Here is a 25811-nt window from a genome sequence, read left to right as displayed (position 1 = left end):
AGAAGGCTGGCAAACAGGTGAGAGGAATCAGTGGCAATTAGGCTGAGCAATGGCAGCACAGAGCAGAAGGGGGAGGGGAATGAAAACAAATACTAGTTGACAGGCCAGAAACATAACAAACTAAGTACGTTTGTATATCCTTAACCCAGTGTTTTGCCCATTCTGATGATCAGCAGGAAAGCATCTGCTTAGTCTTTGTATTTGCTGTTCTGCTCCTTTTACAAATAGAAGCCTGAAGTGTACCTGATCAGTAGATTGCTTGTCCTTTCAATTAGAGGTGGATATTTAGGGGCGCGTTTCTGGATTGGCGGCAGTCAATATGTGCATGTGGCTTGAGATCATGCGATGCAAACACTTTGTCACTCCCTCCATTTCCTGACCATTGTTAATGTTTTGTTTGACTTGTAGAACACCTCTTATCATCTTGACATTTTCAATATATAAAAGAAGGAAGAAGATCTTGAAGAATCCCCCTGACTGAGGTAGAAAATATTTAGCATTAGCTTGAAAAAAAACCTGTTTGCACATGTTTTGATTTATTAAAAAAAGAGGTCAATCAAGGGCATAATGTGCTTCTGGTGGACCTTTTAAAAATCTCTGGGTTAGGTTTGCAGAATCACATTTCAAAAGAGAGTATTCTTACCTTGGAGGCTGTGTTATTTCTGTGTCCTGGTGAATAATCCATGCGGGGAGCAAAAGAGGTGAAGGGCATGGCATAAAACTCGCCATCATCACATAGGGCTGGTATTTATTCAGAGAAAGCGAACAAGAAAATGTACCAGAAGGAAATAAAGTTGGTAATACAGATTATGTTATGATAAAAACAGACTCAGTGTTTTACTTTATCTAAACATAGCTAATGTCCTGGTAGAAATTACCTTAAAGCTCAAACACGTGTTTCGGCACCAAGACATTGAGTCTTATTGTTCACTGATGCACATGTTTTACTCTAGCATATATTCACTGAAGCATATTTTCTTTCCCAAGGGTATCAGTTGCTATAGTCTGTGTTATTTCTGCTAAGTCAATCTTTAACTATCACATATCCAAATCCAGTTTCTCCAGAACAGATAAATTCAAAGATTTTAAATGCTTTTCAGACAGGCCTCTATGAAACCTAAATGTTTCCGTTTTCCAGAGTAGTGCAATGAAAATATATGCACTCCACACTTCATGCAAAGGTTTTCCAGACAGCTCTCTTGTAGAAATTATCTGCAGAGTAGCGATAGGAACAATATGACTTTAGAATATTTAATCTATCAGAATGTTTGCTATAACAGAGTAAGCAGGTTAGGGCTGTGGTTTGTTTACCCTGACAATTTTTTCCCATTATTTATCCTTGATTTAACTATGTTAATCCCATCCGGATAAAACATCTCTTTTACATGAGATACCAGAACAAAAGGTCATCAGCACAGTTATATTGCAAAAGAAAATGAGGAAACTGAATTTCTATTAAGATCACTGGTGATATGAAGCTGCAAAGCTAAGGGGCTTTAAGGAGCTTTGAGTTGAGGAGAGGTTTGTAGTTTGATTCCAACTGGAGCTGAAAACTGGAAGGATACTTTTCTAGTTCAGTTCAAGCTAAGGGAGCAAGAAATTGCTTAACTCGTTATATGATATACGATTTAAAAAAGTATTTAAAAAATATTACATGGAATATCAATTTTTTTCCACATCCCTGTACCACACTCATTAATGTAATACCAAATGCAAAGTTCTTCAATAAAACACCAGTTCTTCTATTATTTTAATTATCATCTAATTTGAGATCTTTCCAGTATGGGAAGTATCAAAATTAAACTAATGTTTTATCACATAATTTCACAGTTAATTTGGAATAATGATAAAATTGGCAATAGAAACAAAAAATTACTAACAATTAATTTCTAGTCTGTAACTAAATGTATTGATAAAAACAGACTCATTAAGAAATTGGCCCAATGACAAAAAGAAAGGTGTTCTTATCTTTTCTTATGATTTTCTAAATGCTTTGATATTTATTGATACCTTCATACAGTAGTACAGAAAACAAGATAATATAAAAACAATTTGTGACAAAACTGACCATCTTGTGGAATTAGAACAACATAAATTGGTATTTAAACTGTCACAATACGTTAACTGTTTATCATGACACGAAAATGTTTACATTAACAATTAACCCTAAGTTAAATGATACATTTACTGATACAATAAATGCAGGTGCCTCATCTGAATTAAATCTAATGCAGGTTATTTAAATAGCGCCAAATTACAACAAATTTAATCTGAAGGCACTTTACAATTCAACCAGATCATTTAGTGAAATTTATTCAAAGTTTTCTATCCAAGGAAAACCACTTAATTGCATTGACTCATTGACTCTGCATCAATCCCTCAGACCAAGCATGCTAGTAGCGACAGTAGAGAGGAAAAACTCCCTTTTAACAGGAAGAAACCTTCGGCAGAACCGGTGTCACTTTGATCGGTCATCTGCCGTGGCCGACTGGGGTCCAAGGGGACAGAAAAAGACATACAGAAAGAAGCAGAGATACAAATGGCTCCAGCAGTAAATTGGTATGAGGCTTCTTGAAATATCTGTAGTCTGTCACAGCGACAGAATTTATGCAAGGACATTGTTTAACAAATTTCAAAATTGATGTCAGCAGTTAAGAGATAGTAAACGTAAATGTTTAATATAAAAAGCTATTGAAATAGCAAATTTCTAATAGCAGGAATTATCTTCATTTTGTCCTTTATTTCATTAGCATGGAGTCAATATTCTTAAGACTGGCTGTTTATTTTCTTTAGAGTAATTGAGTAATGACTAATTGACTAAAAAAATCCTTTTTAGTTGTTTTTTTACTCATCTGTCTTTTTAGTCTGAATTAATGAAAATATTTTTTGTTTGATTTATTAGTTTATGCCATTTTAACCCCAAAAGGCGTTAAGCCTGATACCTTCTTTGATCGTTCTTGCTTTGGTGAACAGAACAAAGACTGCTGCAAATTAACATCCCAAAACACAGACTCAAAATAAGAACTTCATGGAGTGATTTAGAAAATATGTCATGTTTTTTGAAGTTAATAAAATATACATAATGTTTTTTTTGTTTGTTAAATTTTTTATTTTTCTGGATTGTATGAAATTATTCATTCTTTATTCATATTGTGCCAATTTAGAGCACATGTCATCTCAAGGCACTTAACAAAATGATTTTATTAAAATCAGATTTGTTTGAATCTTAAAAGATACTATAGCTTTATCTGTTCTGTATCTTAAACTGTCCTTCTTTTGCATAATAAAGTAAATCGGCTTGAAATTTAAATTCTCTCTTGATTTCATTAAGAATTTATGGTATACATGAGATAAGGTAATTTGCTATTCATACATGGGTTAATTTAAAGTGGCAAAAGGGAACAGGGAAAAGAAAATAACATAAAAAATATGGTTATTCCTGAAAAAGGAAAACCTTTCCTGCTAAACATTTGGTGTCAAGCCAATTAATTTATTTCAAATGGAAGGTGAGATAGGCCACTCTAAAACATGGTTTGGGCATCTCTTCACATTTTTTTGATAATCTGTTTCATGATTTTGACCATTTTTAAATTTTGAAGCACCTTCTCATCATCTGGCTCGTTGGCAGATTCGTGTTTGGACTTGTCGAAAAAGAACATAATAGTCAAAATTAGAAGTTACTTAAAACTGAGGTCTGCCAGGAATGTGAATACTTTTAGATTTGTACTTTATATAAGAAGATAAATAAAATGAAATGATCACATGAAAAGAAGCATTAAAGTTCCAATTTAACAGTAGTACAATTTTAGAAAAGGATTTACTGGTAAAACAATATGTAAATAGCAGTGTTTTTGGTCCTTATTTGAGGAGCTGATTAACAGGTCCTGATTGAGCAGTTTCTCTGTGGTTCTATACTGACATGCAACTCTGAGGTAGTTAGCAACTGTGTGATTTTTGTAGGATATGCGATTTTTGTATGATACTTTTACAAATAATGAAGCATTGCTGTGATTTGGGGATTGATTTAATATGATTTGTTTTCATGGTGGTTGTCAGGACTTAGGTAGTACCCTCATGGAAGCAGCTGATTGATACCATACAGAGATCTACTGTACACAGAAACAATCACTGTTCTTTCACTTATTCTGTTATTTCTGTAAAGTCTTTAAAGGTCTGCATTGTGTGACCACTTCTGCTGTAACTTTTACCTGCTGCTGTAACACCACAGTTTCCCCATTGGATGACAATTAAGGGGATTTTCTATTCTATTCTATTCTTTTATCTAAGCTACTGAAAGTTAAACATGGAGACTTTTTCTGTCCCTGCTTTTTAAAAGAAACCTTAATGTGTCGAGGTTGTGATCTACTGATGTAAGATGTCTCAGTAAGAGGAGGCTTTTGTTGAACAAAGAAAAAATTTATTTCCACCTGGGCTGTATCAAAAATGGCAGATCCCATTAATTTAATCTGGCAACGTTAAAGCCAAATAGAAAGAGTCTTGAAGCATACAGCCTCTCTTTCAAGACTTACAGACACACATATCAATATGTTATGGTAATATTTGACCATATTTGGCAATTAGGAGCAGATAACTCTACATGCGGAATGTGTCTGCCACGATTCTTAGGAAGTTAAGCACGTCAAAGGATTACTGGTTGCTCCTTGCTTGCATAAACAATATATATACAAGGGGCCGAAAGATCTGGTGTGTCTAGATGCAGTTAGTCATGCATATCTTGTATTTTTGATTGCTCACAGTATAAAAGCTTACAAATATACTTACCCTGAGGCCTCTGCACCTGTTGTCCTAGACAAAATATACAAAGCCCTGTGATCTGGTAACATTTTGGTCTGAAAATCTAATAATTTATAAGCTGATAATAAGATGTGATAATTTATAAAAATAAATTATTTTTAATAATAGAGAGGATTTTGTTTTCTCCGTTTTGTTTTTTTCTGCTTTGAATTTATTTGGGGGTAGAATAAGAAAAATCTATTAAATCTTTTTTGCAGTGAGCTTGAAGATGTTTTAACCCATCCATTTATAACTGTTTTTGGCACATACTAATTCAATAACTGTAGTGAACAAGTGGGGAGACAGAAATGTAATGTTATCTATGAGTAACATTGCTATGACAAGAGGTATTTTTGTTTCCTCGAGGAACCTCACATGCAATCTTTCTTTGCTAAGAAAAACAATTGTTAAAGGACAAAAAGAAGAACATGTCTGCCGATTAAAATCTAAACATTTCATGGTACAGGAAAAACACAGATATTCTTTAATATATCAGCAAAGATGCTATGGTTAGCAGTGTGCAAGGCATCACTGAGATCCTGTTAAAACCAAGACAGAAGATTTGGATGCTTGCTGTCGATATCCAGAACTTTTACCACAGCTGTTTCATGGTCATATACTGACTCAGTTGAGGATGATGCTGCTTGTCTCCTGTTTTTATGGATGTTTAGTCCCCCAAAGGTTCTGCAGCAAGGTCATTCAGAATTTTTTTGACAGCACTTCACTTAAATGATGCATAGTATTTTAAGACATCTTTGAAAATATCTAGAAGCAATGATACTCTATATTTACTTGGGTGTTTTGCGCTGGAGGAGAGAGTCATTTGAAAGCAACGGTAACAGACTAATAGTACATCTCTTCTACTGTGCTTTGAGACAACACTTGATTCTATTTTACAAACTCAACTGATCTTCTCTTGCCCTTCTCTTGCACATTTGTCAGACACCTTGTCTACTTTTAAGACTAGGCTTAAAATGTGTCTTTTTTTGATAAAGCTTAGAGTTAGAGTGGCTCAGGTTATCCTGAACTAACTCATTAGTTATGCTGCTAAAGGGTTAGACTGTTGGAGGACATAAGGACCGATTCTGCAATATTTGTTACCGTAGTTCCACTCATATATTTATGTACTCTCTGCTTTTGTGCCATAGTAGCTTCATCTGTTCTGTTTGAGTGTGATACCATCCTGGAATAAAATATTGTCTGGGCTGCCGCCATAAGCAATTTATAAATGTTTATTTTTCCGTGTAGTCCTGTTTCTTTTACTGTGACTAGCTGTATGTGCTCTCTTTCATCCTCTATCATGGAGCTTGTCTTCTTGGCCGTGTCTGTCATGGGACGGGGGCCACCTGTCAGGTCAATTTAGAGTTACCCTTCGTATCTCTGCCTCTATCCCCTTGAATCCCAGTCAGCTTTAGCAGATGGCCGCTCACACTGAGCCTTGTTCTGCTCGGGGTTGCTTTCCTGTTACAGGGGAGTTTTCCTCCCCACACTCGCTGGATGCATGTTCAGTGTGAGGGATTCCTCACCAGGCAATGATGCAATACAATCAGCTGTTTTTTCTTAAATAGAAAACTTGGAACTAATCTGACTGTATGATCTTGTTGAACTGTCTCTGTAAAGTGTGTTGAGATAAAATATGTTGTGAATTTGGGCTATGAAAATAAACTAAATCTAATATGATTGTAGAAAGAAGGTCAAAAAACTAGACAACATCTCCAGATGTGGACAGAAATGGAAATGCAATACCAGGTTAATAGGAGGGAGAGTACAGGTCATCAGTTTGTTTTTTATGGTTCTTCAGTTGCATCTTTCACGAAGGACCTTGAATCAGTTGTGTTTTAATTTGGGTTTTAATGCTTTCAAGGCATACTGGTGTGAAACATATGGCCTAGTGTCAAGAATGGATCGTTCAATGAGATAGTTACCTAGAAAAACATTTTAAAAGCACCAGGGAAAAAAAGAAAATTATTCTAAGTAAATCCAAAACGTTATATCTTGTTCCTGTGTTATATTGGTAAAGGACAGGGAATGCTTGTTTGGGATGGCTGCTGCAAAAAGTGCTGCTACTGAATTTGGGCTGAAACAATTTATTATNTGCCACCAGCTGCTTGAGTCCCTCCTTCAATCCTAGCAGTAATACCGCACATCGTCACTAGGAGGCGAGGAGTCGAGATAACCGAGATAAGTGTGATGTGTGAACGGTCGTCAAAGCTGAGCTTGGCCTGGTTACCGATCCAAGCTCGGACCGGTCTCAGCCTGGATCGGTTTTTCAAGGGTAGTGTAAATGGGGCAAAAGCCTTGTATCGCTTGTTTGCAAATGGTAACCGATGAATGGGTCGTTTGGTACCATTGTTAGCCTGTGATATCTGAAACCTGTCTATGATTGTTAAGGGTTGGTCGTTAAGGAGGTATTGTTCACCCGCTGGAGCGGGTAGGTGCTTCGGGGTGTGGTGATATCTGGAAAGGATCGTGTCTATGATTGAATTGTATGATTTTGGAAGCTGGAATCTGAGTCCACCACCTCTGTTTAAAGTTGTTTTTTCTCTTTTAACATAGATGGCTTCCTTCACGCCCCTCTCAAACCAACTATTTTCTTTATCCAGAACGTGAACATTCTGGACAAAGGTTCTCTGGTTCTTCATTTGCATCTTTAACGAAGGACCTTGAATCAGTTGTGTTTTAATTTGGGTCTTAATGCTTTCAAGGCATACTGGTGTGAAACATATGGCCTAGTGTAAATCCAAAACGTTATATCCTGTGTTATATTGGTAAAGGACAGGGAATGCTTGTTTGGGATGGCTGCTGCAAAAAGTGCTGCCACTGAATTAGGGCTGAAACAAATTATTATTTAAAACAATCAATTAATTCAGTAATTGATGAATCATTAACTGAAGTCTGGAAACTGTAAAACATGCCTATAGCCGACAGAGCGACCCACTTAGAGGAGTAACTATACAAAAATTGGGCAAAAAATGAATACATGTTTTGCATTTAAAATAAATTAAAATAAAATGTTCTCCTGTCAATATGCTCTATCCAGAAATCCACAAGACGAAAAGTTTTAGTTTCACCTGGTTTAATTCTGTAAAAAAACCTCTTTAAGGAACCTTTGGTTATCCGATTATTAAACGATTAATCTGAAAAATAATCAACAGATTATTCGATTTGCAAAATAATTATTAGTTGCAGCCCTACACTGAATATTAAATGAAGTTATTTGCTTATTTTGCATGCAGTTATTCATTAACTGAAGAGAACATTAAAAGGATGCTAATAAACCTTTATCAGTTTTTCAGTTTAGTTAAAGATCTTTATAAATTAATTTATGTTATGTGGAAGGGCACCACCATGTAAGTCCATGTTTATCTTTATTATTGTGGATATTAAATAAGGGCAAAGTTGTGCAATCAGTTATTTAATGGCTTCTTCTCTAGGTCATAAAGAGATGGCAAAATCTATACTGACTTGGATCACAGAAGATAGAAGTAAATATAAAAAGGCAGTGTTTTTGGGTGTTTATATCAAGCACTTTGAACTAACAATTATTCGTCATGTCATCATGCATTAGGTTTATTTAACAATAATGACACACACTTGTTCAAAACTACCATAATAAACTATTTGACATTGCATGAGGACGAGAGCATAAGCTGGAGGCTTGTTAACGACTATGACTGTGACGTAAAACAAAATAATTTTGGTGATGCGTCTCAGTTGGTTTGATCTATCATGGCACATATTATGTGATGCAGCCTAGTAGGATTATGCATGCTGGGCTTAGTTGGCCCACTCTCTCCTCCTCTTTGGCCTACTTTTATTAAAGCATTCACAGGGATGGAAGCACAAGAGCTCTCCCTGGATCCATACAGCAGAACTACAGGGAGAAATGGAGCCAAGGGGACGAATGAAAGTTAACTCCACGGTCTGCAGGAAATAATATTACATGCATGTTTTCAATTGTTTACAAAACTTTCTGATGGTATTCAACAAGGCAATAACGCGGGTCTGAGTTTAAACATATTCATATAAAACTTGTTCTCACAGCCAAATTATTTACATTGAAAAAAATCTAAGAAACCAGGTGATTTTCAGCAATATGTCCTACTTGAACTGCTGGAAAGGAAGACCAGCTTGTTAAAGGTGTGGCCATGAAAAGAGGACATCAGATACTAATGTGCCTCATCTCTGCAGGCACATGCTGTTCCCACTCCCCTCTCCTTCTTCCACTAGAAACTCCAGCTGTGCTGAGCAAACATACATTTTAAATGTGGTGCTGCAGTAATGCCTTTTATTATTAACGCACATTCACTCGTGTATTAACTCTCTTTCCCTGTGATTATGACAGATTTGTTTCCACATGTCCTGCTTCTTTGGGTAAATGTCTTCGAACAGAGCGTCAGGGAGTATATTTGTCAAAAGATTTTATTTCTTCGGGGTGTTATAAACATGTATTTTTTTCTTCAGGAGTTTGACTTATCCCAATTTAATTCAGCCCCAAACAGTCAAGCAAACAGTTGTGTAAAATTGGCATCAAGTCAGCTGCATGTAGTCTTATTTATATACTACTAAACAAGAAAAAATGATTAAGCTTGCATTTTAAAAATATTTTTAAATTCTGTATTTTCTATATTATTTCATATTATAATACTTCTATTAAAATGAGAATGCTTTGGTTACATAATAATTGTTTAGTAGCATTTTGATAAACAACACAAATTAAACAAGAGAATATAGTAAAAAGTGTTGAAAGGCACTATATTAAAAACGTACTCATGACATTTCTCATTTTTAAGGAGAGATATTCAGAAATGGCAAAAAAAGTTTTAATTCAGTCACAAATAGGAGGATTAATTCAAAGTCACTGTCGGTAAAGACATTTAATTTAAAAGATTTTTTTAACAGTTTTGGAATAATAAAGAAAGATATGTTAGAAATACTAACTTATCAATCCATCCATCATGCTTATTCCGTCAGGGTTGCGGGTTGCAGGGTTATTTCTGGTAGTCTATGGGCGCGGTACACCCTGGACAGGTCGCAAGTCTGTTGCAGGGCAACACAGAGATGTATAAAGACATACAATCATGCACACAAACATCACACCTAAGGACAATTTAGAGATGCCAGTTAACATAAAAGTTATGTTTTTGGACTGCGGGAGGAAGCTGGAGTACCCGGCAAAAGAACCCATGCATGCAGGGGGAGAACATGCAAACTCCATGCAGAAAAGACCCCGGGACAAGAATCGAACCCGAAACCTTCTTGCTACAAGGCAACAGTTCTGGCTTAATCATGTGGTTCCCAAATGTTTCTTACCTGGTCTCCCTTTTGTGGTCTGGACTTCGACTGAGTTATTATTATTTTATCTTTTTGAGTCACTTTGTCTTAGTTTTGTTTGAGATCATGATCCTGTCTGAATCAAAGATTGAGCTATGATACCTCATCAGGCAGATCGCCTCATTTTTTATTCCACTGCAGAGTTTATAATCTGTATTATCATGTGTTTATAATCAACCTTATAACTGCAGGATGCATTTAGATGAAATACAAACCAACATCAACTGTTGCTATTGGGAGATGTTGTATGAAGATGTACTGAGATGCAATAATTAGATGTTATTTTATACCATTTTGTATAAACTGAGAAGATCATTAGCAAACTGATGTGTTTAAGGCCATTTCTGAAATGAAGGAATGTAACCAGATATAGATGTCTTTTAGCTGCTATAGACAGCTTTACTACCAGTTTATTCAGTTTTGTGTTTGAGTACAGCTGCTGCTTACCTGACTTAAATTAATAGCCAATTAACAGACTTCTGGAGCTCTTGATGGAATGCTAAGGATGTGGTAACACAATTATTAAAATAACGTCTGAGCAGAGACACATCTAAAGCATGGACAGTGGATCCATGAAGACCAGGGCTAAGCAACCAGTACCATAGTTTATCTGCTTTTGTGTCTGGTATGGACAAATATATGCTTTTACTTTAATCGTCTTGTTTGTTTTTCATTTAATTTAGGCTTTCCCGTTGTGTTCTGGTTGTGTATCTTGCTTCTCTCCACATGGGTTTGATCATGCAGAAAGAAAAACCTCAAAATGGCGTTTTAGATTTTAATTGGCTCTCCTTGGTGGACAAGTGTTTTATCTCCAGAAGTCAGTGAATGAAAAGTAGGGTAGACCCTGCATAGTTTACCAGCATGTCTCAGATTTAGCTCAAAGATTTGTGGTACACATACCCTCATCTAAGGGCAATATAACTCCATTTAACCTCACATGGGACTTGGGACTGTGGGAGGACACAAGGGAGAACCTAGGCAAATTAAGCATGTGATGGGCTGTGTGTCTGCACGCCAAGCTGTGCATCCACCCAGCAATAGTGCTCCAGACTCCAAAAGCATAATAAAAAAACAACCTGATGGAACAGCAAATGGGGAAAAAAATAGAGGAAAATATTTGCATTTCTGAAATCCAGTTTGACATCATCTTTAACTTCCTCCCCACACTTTTGTTCAACTCTTATGAAGAGGCACTTCATCTAAAACACCTAAAACACATAACATCAAGTAACAAGTTTATCAGCTTTGATTTCATGAGGTTGGATGATTGTATGTCTGTGAAAATTGAAAATATCTGGATAAAAACCTATTAAGAATATATTCCTGTTATGTGATATTTCACGTCGTTATAATACATGAAAAAAACTGCCAGTAAAAAACAACATCATCACACAAAACTAACAGCACCATCAAGGCTGCTACCTCACAAGAAATTGTGTTGTGCACAACTAAGTCTGAGCTTGCTCATGGGAATTTGGATTCAATTCAGATATTTTACCATTTTGAACTGAGTGTGAATAGAGTCATTTTAATTCTGTTGCGGGTCAGTGCCAGTGGCCTCTTTGTTCCTGCCTAACTGTGGCTCTAACACCTGGCTTGCCACTCGCTCCCGACTCCTCATTAATGGCTGCTGACACTAACAGGAAGCGATCACCCGGAAAAATGGGCCACTTGGTTGCAACAGTGGTGCTCTCATCCTAGTATCACTCAGAAACAACCAAAAATTCCTTTTCTAGGTCCTAAGTTTTTTTTTTTTATCTTACACTTTTTCATTTTGCTAAAGCAATTCAAAATAACCTTCCATAAAGATAAATTAAATAAACCAATTGGTGAATAATGATCAAAGTTTCAATCCACTTACTGAATGTGATCCCAAAAAATATCTTTAACATAAAAAAATAAACTTGACAGGAATTAAACATAGCAACTATTCACTACTAATGTTGATTGATAAAATGAGCAACAAAAAAGCCAGCATTGATAAAACACAATAAGCCCAGACAACCAGTAAGGCGTTTGCAAGCATCATCAAAGCTGCAGAGACAAAGGGGACAGAATCCAGAGTTTTACAGACTATATTAAACCTCTCACTCATCCTCTATTTCTCCGATTGGATAAAGGAATTATTGCCTTAACTGGTATCCACCCTGTGGTGTTTTTATACTACTAACATCACATCATGACATGAAAACAATAAAAAAAAAACAAAAAAAAAAAACTACTTACTATTTTCAAATAAATGTTTACTGGATTGAAATGAACATCCCCTAAGACAGAGCTTCTTTCAGTGCAGGCGGTACTCGAGTTGAGGGGGGGTGAGGGGGGATGGCATTCGTCTTCTTAAAAAATATATTAAAAATCATTACCTTATTAAATGAACATCCCCCCATTCCATCCCCTGTTACATTGTATTACTGAATGTGTTAAATTTTCCACCATATATTAACAGTAGTGGCAATAATATTGCCCTTTCAACATTTGTCGGGCTGTGGGCTTATGAGTAGCCTGAGCAAATTAAATAAAAAAGAAGTGTCCTACCATGACTGTGAAGCTCATCCCAGTGGGAAATGTATCCTCTGCATTTGTCCCTAACTATGTAGGGGCAGTGATAGCCATGGCAGTACAAGAACTGACTGCAGTTCTACTGTAAGGTGCCTCGGTCAAGGTCAATGACTGGCGTACCTGACATGTAACAATCATAGTGTCATAAAGAGAACCACTCAGAGGCCAAGGGGAAAGGTTTAACAAGTTTATTGTAGAAAAACACTGCAGAAGAAGCTGGAACTCAGCAGATTGGTATACTCTGCTAAACTCAGCTTGGCTAGAGTACCCAAAAGTGGCAAACACTCTGGCGTCAAGGTAGTGACAGCCCACTCCTCAAGTACTCCTCCGGTAATGACCCAACTAGCTGCAGGGTTGCAGGGAAGCCCAACAAGGACAGGGCACCACCTGGTGGTGGAAAGAGGAAAACACAAAAACAACCCACACAAACTGGAATCCTAACACATAGCATGCATATTGCTTTAGGTTAATAGACTATGTTAATTTGACAATGTATGCTCCCAAAAAAAAAAAAAAAAAGATTTACCCCCCCCCCCCTTTTTTTTTTTATGTTGGGTACCTTGAAAAGGGAATATTTTATTCTATTTATATTTTTCCTTACATCTTTTATTCAATGAGCTAACAAGTTCCTGTTTTGTTATATAGTATAAATAACTCTTAAGTTAAATCATGTGAGAACATAATGTTATGTAGTCAAGTAATTGTTAAGATATAATGTACCTTTATTTTATTTATTCACCTTATTGTAATAAAATAGCCTGTTATGTTAAGGAAAGATCCTCTTAATGAGAGAGAAAACTTTGTTAGCCAGTCAATAACATGAGTCAACTTTAAATTAAACGATTAATAAATAACCTGAAACACTATGGCAGGCCTTTTTCTACTCTGCCCCTCCCTCTAGAGCTCAACCTCACACCTACAGATCAGACTTATGTAGAAGAGCATCAAAACATTGCTTGTTAATATTTGATTATGAACACATTTGATCTTTTCCTGTTTGATATCACTGAAAAATCTTTTATTAAAGGTCTTCCTTAGGGTCTTTACTTGACTGAATACAGACATTCAACTTTCTAGAAATCAATCGTTCTCAGTTTTACAGTAGGGTATTTATTGGAGGTGGACAATCAATGAAGCTATCTGTCTTTTGTTCTTAAGCTAATGTGAAGACTTTATAGGCAGCTGCTGATTTCTCTTTCACACCCTGATGCTTCTCATTACACCAGGAGATCCTGTTGTTTCCAACTACTACCACAAGTAGATGAAATAGGAATGTTTAGTTCAAAGTAAACTATTTCTTCACTGGCCACATCCTAACAGAGTAGAAGGCTTGAATTCACAAAGCATCTGTTGCTTGAAAAGATCTACAACTGCTTTTATACACCTGGGGCCACAATAAAGCTTTAAAACCACTCTAAAACCTCCTCTATAGAATGCTGTCTGATACATGTTTTAGCTCTGGAAAAAAAAGTGATTGATTCAACTGTACTTAAACATGATTGCTTGTTTCTTTACAGCTTAAGAGTGTAAAACATTTGTTGAAAGTTTGAATTGTTTCTCAATCTTCTCATCTATTTCCTTTTTATGCAGAAGTTTTGATGGATTCAACGACCGCAACAGCAGAACTTGGCTGGAGCATTTACCCATCGCAAGGGGTGAGTGAAACAAACTGAAGAGCACTTTGTGTCTAACCATAGTCTCTATAGTGCAATGTGTATATATTTACACTGACAATAAAAAAAAAACAGCCACATCTCTTGAAATTTACTGTCTGTGCTCTGTCTCAAACTACTGCAGCTTCTCATAGCATAACTTCCATTGATTATAAGACAGTATTATGGATACCAGGATGTAGGATCCTTTGTTTTTATGGAATGAAGGCTTGATTTTTTTTTGGGTGTGCTTGCCGACACCTACAATATTTTTGTATTTCTGAGCTGGATGCCTCTTCAGCTTTGGTAGAAAAAACTAGTAGCTTCCAGTTCCAGTTTCATGGCTGTAGGCCATTGGGTTCGAAACCTGCTCCTCAGGGACCCTGTCCTGCGCGTTTAAGGCGTCTCCTTGCTTTCTCACACCTGAAATATGAATGAGTTCACATGCTTCTGCAGCACACAATGGCCATGCAATCATTTGAGTAGGCTGGGCTGGAACAGAGACACATCTGAAACATGCCGGCTATGCAGAGCACCAGGTTTTGGGCCCTATACACTCTCTATGTCAATAGGTCTCTATCCATGCAAATGCATGAAGAGTTTGAGAAAAAAAATATTAAAATTGGAAATTTATTATTTATGGAAGATAAAAAGCATAAATAGGATTTTAAACTACAATCAGATTAGATTATATTGTTGAGTGGTTACTTATTCATTTGAGACCAAGACAAAGGAAAGACGCAATCAAGTCAAAACAAAAACATGATCAAAAGTGCATAAATTAATCTGTAATGTCAACACTCCCATAAAAACTACAAGATGTTAAACACTCAGAGCTGAAGAAAATTTAAATTTCTCTATTTAATTCTTTATACTAAAGTCTTCACTTTTCTTTTTTTTTATCAATTATTTGATTAAATCTTTTCCAAAATTTTTAATTTTTTGATGCCTATTTTGACTTTCCTTAATATTGCACATACCGGTAATCAACGTTAGCATTAGATCACCTCTCAGAACTAAATGAGAGAGTTGTAGCGCTGATAACTTTGATTTCTAAGGCCGAGAGATAAAAAGGAAATAATGTCTGCAGCACATGGCTATAAAGTAAACATATAATTAAAATGATCAATAATTTAAATAAAAAAATATTATTCATTTATTTAGGATAAAGACAGTTAAATTAATTTGATGCATGCATCTCAAATCTCACAGATTTTGCTTTTTTCAAATAAAATTGGAAATGGATGGATGGCTGCTCCAACAATTCATTTGTTAATTTATTAATTGCCAATTTGGAAATATGTCAAAGTCTTTACCCCCTGGCCGATGTCTTGAGTGGAATGCTTCCACGTTTCAAAGGCATGATGCTGCCTTTACCATACCTCACAGTACAGTGTACTCTGGCTTTCAAGTTTCACTCTTTTCTCTCCAAGGCCAAACAGATTAATTATTGATACATAGGACCATAGGAAGTCTCTTCAAAGCTGTGTCTGAGTTAATCTGTATATTATAAACATTTATTTTGGAGGACTGGCGTTTCCTCTCTGAGCAGCCTTTCTCCATGTGTCAGTGCAGAACTTCTTTCTCTGCGGATCATGGTGCTTGGTCTTTTGCTTTTGTTCTGGAGTTGTTACTTAAATTTCTTACCCAAATGCATTAATCTCATGGACACAGAACCCGCCTCTCGAAGTGTAATAACTGTGTTTATACCTGTAGAAAGGTGGTGCTTGGAAATTATATCAAAGATAAGCTGTATTTGTTGGGATCTAGAGTTTAGACAAGCTCATAAAGCAACAGCATCATCATCTGGCATTTGCCAAATTGTTTAGAGGTATAGTGTATTTAAGCTTCTACATTTCAGGAAAGTGACATTAAATCTCTAAAATAAGTAGTCTTTCTCTCACTATTTTGGCTTGCAGAAAATAGTATTCATTTTGATAATCCTGAGTCACCTAAAGAAAAGCAGGAAAACTGCCTGACTTAATGATAGACAGTAAGGCGAAAAAAGTGTATATAAAGATCAGTAAACTATTTATTTTGGTGGTGAGTAATCCTTTTTACAGCTTGTTGTCAATAGAATCCAGCTGACAGCATCAAGGTGTTTGCGCAGGGAAGCACCTATTACTTTATATGTATTCAAAGGAAACTCAAGTAACTTCAGGCAAAAGACTTAAAATGTTAAAATGTCATAAAAAAATTACTAACTTTTCGGTTTATGGTCATGAAACAGTGATTTTTCTTTTTAAACTTGGTGCTAAGTTGTAGCATTAAACTGGATGTATTTACCTGCATATTACTTGATATCTGTAATTCTGTTTTGTTGTTTTGTCTATGTTTCAGTGGGAGGAAGTAAGTGGCTATGACGAACATATGAACACAATTCGGACATACCAGGTATGCAATGTTTTCGACAGCAGCCAGAATAACTGGATACGCACAAAGTACATCCATCGTAGAGGCGCTCAGCGCATCCATGTACAGATGAAATTTTCCGTGCGGGACTGCAGTTCCATCCCCAGTGTTCCTGGATCCTGCAAAGAGACTTTCAACCTTTATTACTATGAGGCGGATTCTGATGTGGCCACCAAAGTTTTCCCCTCCTGGATGGAGAACCCCTGGGTGAAAGTGGACACAATAGCTGCTGATGAAAGTTTCTCTCAGGTTGAACTTGGTGGACGCATAATGAAGATCAACCGGGAAGTTCGAAGTTTTGGACCCGTTTCACGGAAGGGATTCTACTTGGCTTTCCAGGATTATGGAGCCTGCATGTCTATCATTGCTGTTAAGGTCTTCTACAGGAAGTGTCCTCGAGCGATCCAGAATGGTGCTGTATTCCCAGAGACTTTGTCAGGAGCAGAGAGTACCTCTCTGGTGGCAGCCAGAGGCATTTGTGTCCCCAATGGGGAGGAGGTGGATGTTCCCATCAAGCTCTACTGCAATGGGGACGGAGAGTGGATGGTTCCCATTGGGCGGTGCATGTGTAAAGCTGGGTACGAGGCACTGGAGAACGGCACAGTCTGCCAAGGTAAGAAAGCCATTATTTCTTTAGTTGCCACTACGTAACACTGATGTTTGCATTTTCTTAAGATTATGCCATGAATATAAAAAAAATGTTTCATTGAAAATGCCAGGCTTTTATTTAATTTGTTTTCTTCACAAAGGTGGGACACTGTCCTTTCATAAATATCTTAAAGAGCAAAAATTTATTGAGCAGCTGCCAGCGAATTACCAGTGCTTGTAGCTACATTCAGCCAATCATAAAGTTTACCATTACTGGCATGCACAGGCCTAGTAGATCTGGTGCCTACAGCAGCCTAAGGGAGTGTGGGCCTTGTGGTTAGAGCAGTGCACTTGTGCTTTGAGAAGGTTGCAAGAACCCAGTTCGATCCCAGCAGCCTGCACTCTAGGTCTCTGAGCAAGACTCTGAACCCCATATTGCTCCCCAGGCACCACACAATGGCAACCCACTGCTACCAAGGGGATGGGTTAAATGCAGAGGTGAATTTCTCCAATGTGAGATCAATAAAGTTCAATTACTTTGCCTCAAGACCCCTTTTTGATGGTCTGAACCACTGGCGTAACTTTCTGAAGAACAATATGCTGATGAAGATTCTCAGTCATCCAGGTCATAGTCATTCGTTAAAAGTTTAAAAAACAATTCACTGGACTTGGTTCCCAAGGTTTGAAAATGTTTCGCTTCCCCTCCAGGAAGCTCCAGGAAACTTTTCTCAGACCTTTGAATTGAGAACGCTTCCTGGAGGGGAAGCGAAACGTCTTCAAACCTTGGAAACCAAGTCCGGGGGATTGTTTTTTAAACTTTTACAGAATTTCTGAAGCACTTGTGTGGACATGTCCCCACCAACTTTGGCATGGAAGCGACAGTCCCCACCAATAATTTCCTCTTTTTTTCCACCTTTCCGTTGATTTACTTTAGCCAACAGTAACTGGGGTTGGGTGCAGCTAACTGTGTTCTGAGCTTTTTCAGTTCATGTTTTTTCCTCGATCTCCCGCTGCTTTCGAGTCCCACCCCTTGAATATCATCTGATCTGTTGCTTTGAGACATAATATTATTTGGGGTCGCTATGCACTGCGCACAGAGTAAATACATGGCTGGAGGAGAGACACAGCAAGACTCAGTGAATTCTAACCGGCAGCTACTTCGATATATGTTTCTATAAAACTTAGGAGACGGGTTGGTTCAAAAAATTCGAGATACCACAGAAAAATCTGTTCGTTGTTCTGTTGTTTTCTTATTGAACAAAGAATGAGACTGCAGAGCTTCTAGATACCTTGAATATTATTTTCTCTGGTATCATTATATTGGTAGACAGGTTCATAAATCAGTTTTTAAGCAGAGCAGCATTATAATTAGGGACAGCTGCTGATTTAAAGGTGAAACAGAATTACTGTGATACGCAACATGCAATAGAATATATCCCCAACTTTACAAGAAAAAATACACAATGTTATAATAAAATTTAACATGTCTTTTGTAGTTCAAGACTCAGAAATAGATTTGCCAGTCAACCCCAGAGACAGCCAGACTCACAGGACACAGACTTAAAATGAAAATATGAGAAACCTACAAGAATTAAAGTACAAATAATAAATAATAATAAAGTCAGTTTATAAATGACTTTTCAAATGTAAGATTCAATATATAGACTTTGGCTGTCAATGACATATGGGAGAAATTTCTAAATTTGTTTTTGCTGCTTGTGAAGGAGGATAATAACTAATGCAGCTTAAAGGGAAGCCATGCATGGATGGATTGATGGAATTAAACTTGTGGTTATACTATGGATGCATGATACATTGCTGTTGGCATCGGATATCGGCTGTTATTCGTCATTTTTTATACATTAATGATTTTGAGCCCTTTATAAATAATGCCCTAAAGGCAGGCATCCGTCTATAACTATAAATATCAGTGTACTGTGGTACTTTTGTGTTCTCAACAACAGGAAAGCTTTCAATAAATATATGTTTGAGCTCATTTTTAGAGAATATAAATCCTATTGAAAGCTTTCGGGTTGAGTAGCTGTAGGTCCATCAGCCACTATCCTTAGAGCGTCCCCACCAACTTTTATCGCAAAGTTACACCCTTGGTCTGAACTTGTCTCGGTCTCAACCATCAAGGACCTGAGATTTTATTTCAAGACCAACCTGTGAAAATGTCATGGAATTCATCTGTTAATATCCTTGATTTTTTTTTTAAGGAAAAATTTAAAGATTCCAATCCAAACAATAATAGAACTTATTGCTGATTATAGATTTTTGTTCCAAAGGTAATTAAAAATGTACAGTTGTAGGCATGGCATTTGATGAAAAAGTGAAATGAAGACTTTCGTAATGAGTATAAAAATATAAAGTTGGAGTCCTTAATATCTTTTATTTCAGATTATTTTGAAAGGTCTTTTGATTTTTGATTTCTTTTTTCAAAGTTTATTGTGACAGTAAGTGTTGGCTTCTGGTCTTGACTCAATCTCAGCCCTCGTCCGTTGTGGTCTTGGCTCAGTCTCAATGCATACAACAAAGTCTGACCGCTATCATCCCCCCCCTGCCTGATGGTTTTGGCTAAATTACCAAATATTATTCAGGTAACAACTAAAAAACAAAACCAAGACCATTAAAGATTATTTCTGATGTCCCTTTAATCATGTAGTATTTAATGGAAGAAAAAAAAAGCTGTAATAATCTGGTGCTCCTTAAATTAAAACTTTGTTGGCACTCAGTTTCAGCATTTGATCTTCTTTTATTGGAGTTTATCTGCTCTAGACAGCAGCCACACCTTTACAAAGTCATAATTTTTACTATTATGAAGTCAGACATTCTGTTTATTCTGACCTGTGAATGAACTTCCAGCAGTTGCAAGGAGGTTTGGGTCAACCCTTACTGGTATTTGCTACTAACGTTAACCCATGACATTATGGTCCTTCCTTCATGTTTTCTTAATTAAAATAGTCTTTTGTTGACATATGTTGTTGATTTTGTACTAATTAGGCTCTGTGGATTTCTGACCAAATATTCAGCGTCAGTTTAATCAAACCAGGTTTTATCTCAAGGATTCAGGAGACTTTAGCAAGCCTTGATTAAAGAAAGGGTTCCTGTCTTGCTACAATGCCTCTTAGATTAGACATGTAGAGAATATTCAGGAGGGCCATTCAGAACTTGGCAGAACTTCGCTCTCCTCTTTCAGTACCACAACCAATTACTTGATAACCCTTCACATTCAGTCAGTGTTGGAAGAAATGCTCTTTTTTTGCAATGCTCTTATTCCATAACTTGTCTAATTAATAATTACTGCCTTAATTGTTGCATACTAGACATGTAATTGAGCCCAGGATGTTGGCTTGCTTCTGATGTTCTTTTTTCATTTTTTTGTGCTTCTTCTATTCTACCATTTTGTGGCAATGAAAAGTGACAGCATCTGTCGGGGTCTCTGTGTCTGTCATTTTAATGTGCTGACCTTTCTCAGATGTAGATATCCAGGCAATCGTTAGTATATACCATATGATATTTTAGGAGAAAATGTATGATAAAATAACACAGGAATCTAATTTTCAGCACATGCCCTCCACTGTTCAATTATAGTCTTTATCTGATTATGAGCAGAATTAATACTAAGCAAATCTTGTAATGATGTGTATTGAAACCATTTTTTACTTGTGTGTTGCCTTTTTTTCTGTCTAGATTTAGAATTTTAATTTATATTTTTACTCTTTCCAGCATGTGTGTCAGGGTTCTTCAAAGCTGCCCAGGGAGATGACAAATGCCTGCAGTGTCCTATAAACAGCCGAACCATCAGTGATGGATCCACAAACTGCATCTGTCGTAATGGCTACTATCGCGCGGACTCCGACCCTTCGCAGATGCCTTGTACAAGTATGTAAACACACCTTTGCAATGGCACAACATTTCTAAGTGGCAGATTTGCAACCAAGCAGCAGGATTTAACAATAATCATTTAAAATGAGCAAGTGCTACACTGCTCAGTCAATGACTGCATGCAGTCTTGGAAAAACTGTTGGTTTTACCTTAAAGTAAAAATCTCTGGGATAAATACAGTATGTGCATTTGTTGACCAAAGACTATTAATTCCGAGCTTAAAAGGATCTCTTTTGGATTAAAAAAAAGAAAAATAAAAAAAAAGAACATAGTTCCCTGAAATGAATTTCTTAGACAGCAGAACCTGTTGGCGATTCATCATTTATTTGAAACATGACATGTTCACCTGAGACAACCCTGTTATTTTATTCATGGTGAGTTACATTTGGCTTTCCCATTTCCTCCGTTGCGTGCCTTCCAATTTGCTCAGAGGCACTGATTCATAACACTGAGTCAGTCCTGTATTTCCATTTAGCTGGCCATCTAACCATTTCCAACTTTTAAGGCATTTGGGTCCCAGCCTCTATATTCTGATGTTTTAGTTGTTATTCTTTATCATTTTCCAGTTAATCTGTGGGCTTTAGTTGTGTTTGTGAATGAACCCATTTATCTAATTACAAAACTAAAATCAGGAACTATTGTAAGTGTAGAGAGCAGTGTTAACAGAAATAGTACTTCAGTGTTAGATTTGACAACCTGATGTGTGCATGGAAAAAAAAAAATCTAGGCACCCCTTTTCTGATTTTATAGCTTATTTTCTCTATAAATACTTCCATATGACAAGGTCTTTCCTTAGTTTGCTGGAATTAGAACATATAGGGGTGGTTAAACAATGTCAAAATGGGACGACATCAGTAATAGAAAAAGCTATTGTAGCAGCCTTTCTTCTAAAAAAAAAAAGGTTAAAAAAAAAGGGAAGTTAAAAGGTATTCAACTATACAGTCCAGTTAAAAGCAAACCGTGAATCTTTTGGCCACTAGGGGCACAAGACCTGTAGCTGCCCATATTTTGCTTCTATTAGATATCGAAAATAATAACAAGGATATATGATTGTATACTAGGAGCAAAGTGTTTACTTACCATTCTAATAATGAAGTTGAGAAAAAGAGAACTGGTTTTACATGTGGCCTCTTCTTTCAACTTGAGCCAAGAAACAAGGTCCTTTCCAAGATCAACTCTTGTTTTTCCCTTGTGCACAATCCCTTTCTGTCAACAATGGGTGGTGAGGTTGCTTTGAGGACCCAGATGCAGAGACAAGTGAAGCAGGGATGTGTTCTGAAAGGTTTAATTGAAGACCAAAAAGCAGCAGAGGCAGAAATCCAGGAATCCAACTCAAAATATAAAACAAACCAAAAATCATGGAGACATCAGGGTAAANAAAAAAAAAAAAGGGAAGTTAAAAGGTATTGAACTATACAGTCCAGTTAAAAGCAAACCGTGAATCTTTTGGCCACTAGGGGCACAAGACCTGTAATTGCCCATATATTGCTTCTATTAGATATCGAAAATGATAACTAAGATATATGATTGTATATTAGGAGCAAAGTGTTAACTTACCATTCTAATAATGAAGTTGAGAAAAGAGAACTGGTTTTACATGTTTCTTCTTCTTTCAACCTGTGCTAACGAACAAGCTCCTTTCCATGATCGACTCTTGATTTTCCCTTGTGCACAATCCCTTTCATGTTTTCTCTTTTTAGCCTCCTCAGAAGGGTTAAACTTTTTCCTTACTTCAGCAGTGACCAGTAGTCGTACAGGTGGAAAAATAATAGAGCTAAAACCTTAGCTCCATGAAGATATAAGAGCCTTTGGCCGTAAGGAGATATGTTCTTCCAAGTCACATGACCTGACCAACGACGGTGCGTCTTCTCTCAACTTACATAGGCGGTACGTAGGGCTTGCACTGATAGTGTCAAGCTCTGTATATTGGCCTGAGGAATCATTTAAAATAACTCATATACGTTAACGCTTTAGGCCAGAAACTCTGCGGTGTACCTTTAAATAAATGGAGATAGATGGATTTCACTCAGTCAACACTTTATTTCCTTTGCACAGAAAAAGAGAACATCATGGCATATTGTCCAGCCTTGCTCTGGTTAGACAAAGTTTGTCTCAATAATTTAAACCCTGCAAGGAGACTGCGAAGGTCTCCACATACTATTATCAACACAAAGACCGGCGGTTGGAAAGAATGCATGATGTTATGAAATAATCCCTTAGAAACGGTCTAGTTTCTTATTCTTATCCCAAACACTCCCTAATAGGATAAACCAACCCCTCTCCCTTAGACACCCTGTAGCCTTGCAGCTCTGAGGCCTGAATGAATGAAACTCAGCTATTATAAATCAATATATGTAAAAGGCAATGAATAGGAGATTTTTTCCCACCACAAGAAGGCAGAAATATTATTCAAGAGTGGAACCTAGTGTTGTAGGAAAGCCCCCCAGCAAATTTACCTCAAATCAACCAAGATAAGATTCATTAATCGATGTGTGTTATATCTTATAACTGCGGGTGACTGCACATTGTAATATAGCAGGCGATAGAGCAGGACGTCTGTCTGTGGGTAAGCTGTTGCAAAGATGCGACCTCCTTTGGTTACAAGAAACTTCTCGTAGAAGCAGGATTTGGGAAGATTGTCCTCTATTAATGACTCTTTCTGTGGAGCTGGTGAATGTGCTGTGGATTTTACTATGGGTATAGTGAGGGAGAATCGCAGGAGTAATAGCCATTCAATGGTACAAAAGCTGGATCCATTTCTGAATGTCATCAGGACTGGTGTTTACAGATGCATTGCTGTTCATTTAACTGAGTAGACTTGCTTTCTGAAATTAATTTATTGATGAGCAGTACTCCACCTCTGTGTATGTTGTTGGTGATATGAATGTAGATATATTCGATTGACATTCGCTGTTTATCAAACTCATTTGTCAGTTTTGTAATGATAACAGCTTCATATTGTCCAGTCAGCTTCTGCTACCGGCAGATTGTTTATGACATTAATGGGTTCTGAATCGAATCATGTTAAATTTTTAATGGTGCTGGATATTAAAAGCTTGTCTGACTTGATAAGGGGGCGTCCAATTTCATTGGTCAATACTTTTAAACAATGGCTTGAAAATATATTGTATGAAAACTGATCACCTTTTAATTAATGTAAGTCTTCCTCTACAGACGGCTGTGTGCTCAGATTAATTGCAGCGATATTTCTTATTACAAAGACCTGCATGTTATATATGATTTATTGCAGGTAAAAGGAGGTCAGGAAAAGCAGGTAGAATTTCTGGATAAATAAAAAGCAGTGCAAAGTATAAATATGCCATTCCAAACATTTCCAAATGTGAAGTGAACTATGAAGGAAGATTGCTTAGCTGGGATAATAACCCTTATTGAAGTCAAGCTGTAGGACCCCTATGGGAGAACAAGACAACAGGTTCAGATCAACTCAAAGAATCTCAGCAGAACATCTAAAGAATGCCTAAAGTTGCTTTACTTCACGCCATGTGTTTGTCTTATTCATAACCGATGGGCAGCTGCCTGGCTTCTTATTTTCTGTTACAGTGCAAATAATTAAGAATAAAACTGACAAGGCTGGAAACCTTTATAATTGGAGACCAGTAGCTGGTTTAGCTGGTGGGATATCTAAGGTCCTTCAATAAGTTCTGCTTAATCATTTCAGTTTATTTCTACAACAATTAATTTTTTTTGATTGACTGATTACTGTATTTATGGCCTCATATAAGATTTCTGTATTTATGGCACTTCAGTTCATTTTGGGCACTCATAAGAAATGTGATGTATCAGTTTTTCTGTTGTCTGCACAGCTCCCAGAATTGTCTTAGTGTAATGATATCACTGTAATGACTCAGAACAGAGGGACCCAGGCAAGGTCAGACAGTGGTATAGCTTCAAAAGCCTTGTTGTGATTTGATATTCTATTCTATTGCCAAACAACTGTAAATTTATATTTCTAAAACTAGAAGATGTTAATTGCCCTCCCCAGTAGGGGTGGAAAATATCTTATTTAATTAGATATTATTTCGGCTGTTACATACTGTTTATGAACACGCACGCCCTACTAGCTGTGTTAATCCAGCTGCAGCTCAGCAGTCAGGGCAGAGAGACAGGGGATGCCAGGCTCACATCAGGGGTCGTCTTTGTCTCAGTGTTTCACATCCAGGGCATGCTTCTTATCCAGTCTGGCTCTGTAAGTTCTGAAACTCAAGAGAAATGTGTTGCAAAATGTATTTTTTTTGCAGCAGCAGCAGTTTGTTTCTGAAAGGTTCTGACTTATCCTTGAGGATTCTGGAGACCTTGGTCCCCCTGGGCCCTCTCCATCTTGCCGGACCCCAGCTTCATGGGCAAGAGAGAGGAGGCAAAGAAAGAGAATCTAGTTTTCGTTGTGGTTTTGTCTGTTCTCACAGAGAGGGGGGCTGGTTGGTCACACCTCTGTGGCTTACCATGTGAAGGCCTTGGCTGAAAAGGGTGGGCTTGCAGCAGAGATGGCAAAAGTACTCATTTTCCGTACTTGAGTAAAAGTACAGATACTTGTGTTAAAAAATACTCTGGTAAAAGTGGAAG

The 25811-nt window shown here is 37.0% G+C and overlaps 1 protein-coding gene across 1 annotated transcript in view; it reads left to right on the top strand.

The window, feature by feature from the left end:
• Positions 1-25811, top strand: part of LOC107090696 (ephrin type-B receptor 2-like) — a 48983-nt gene that overhangs the window by 8047 nt on the left and 15125 nt on the right. Inside the window, exons 2-4 of the mRNA XM_015384245.1 lie at positions 14281-14345; positions 16683-17367; positions 21072-21227. Coding sequence (XP_015239731.1) covers positions 14281-14345; positions 16683-17367; positions 21072-21227 — 906 coding nt within the window. The remainder of the gene's footprint in view (positions 1-14280; positions 14346-16682; positions 17368-21071; positions 21228-25811) is intronic.

The sequence above is a fragment of the Cyprinodon variegatus genome, unplaced genomic scaffold (assembly GCF_000732505.1).
Source record: "Cyprinodon variegatus isolate N-32 unplaced genomic scaffold, C_variegatus-1.0 Scaffold309, whole genome shotgun sequence".
NCBI lineage: Eukaryota > Metazoa > Chordata > Actinopteri > Cyprinodontiformes > Cyprinodontidae > Cyprinodon > Cyprinodon variegatus.
The sequence above is the reverse complement of the archived record's forward strand: the minus strand, read 5'-3'. Positions and strand labels throughout refer to the sequence as shown.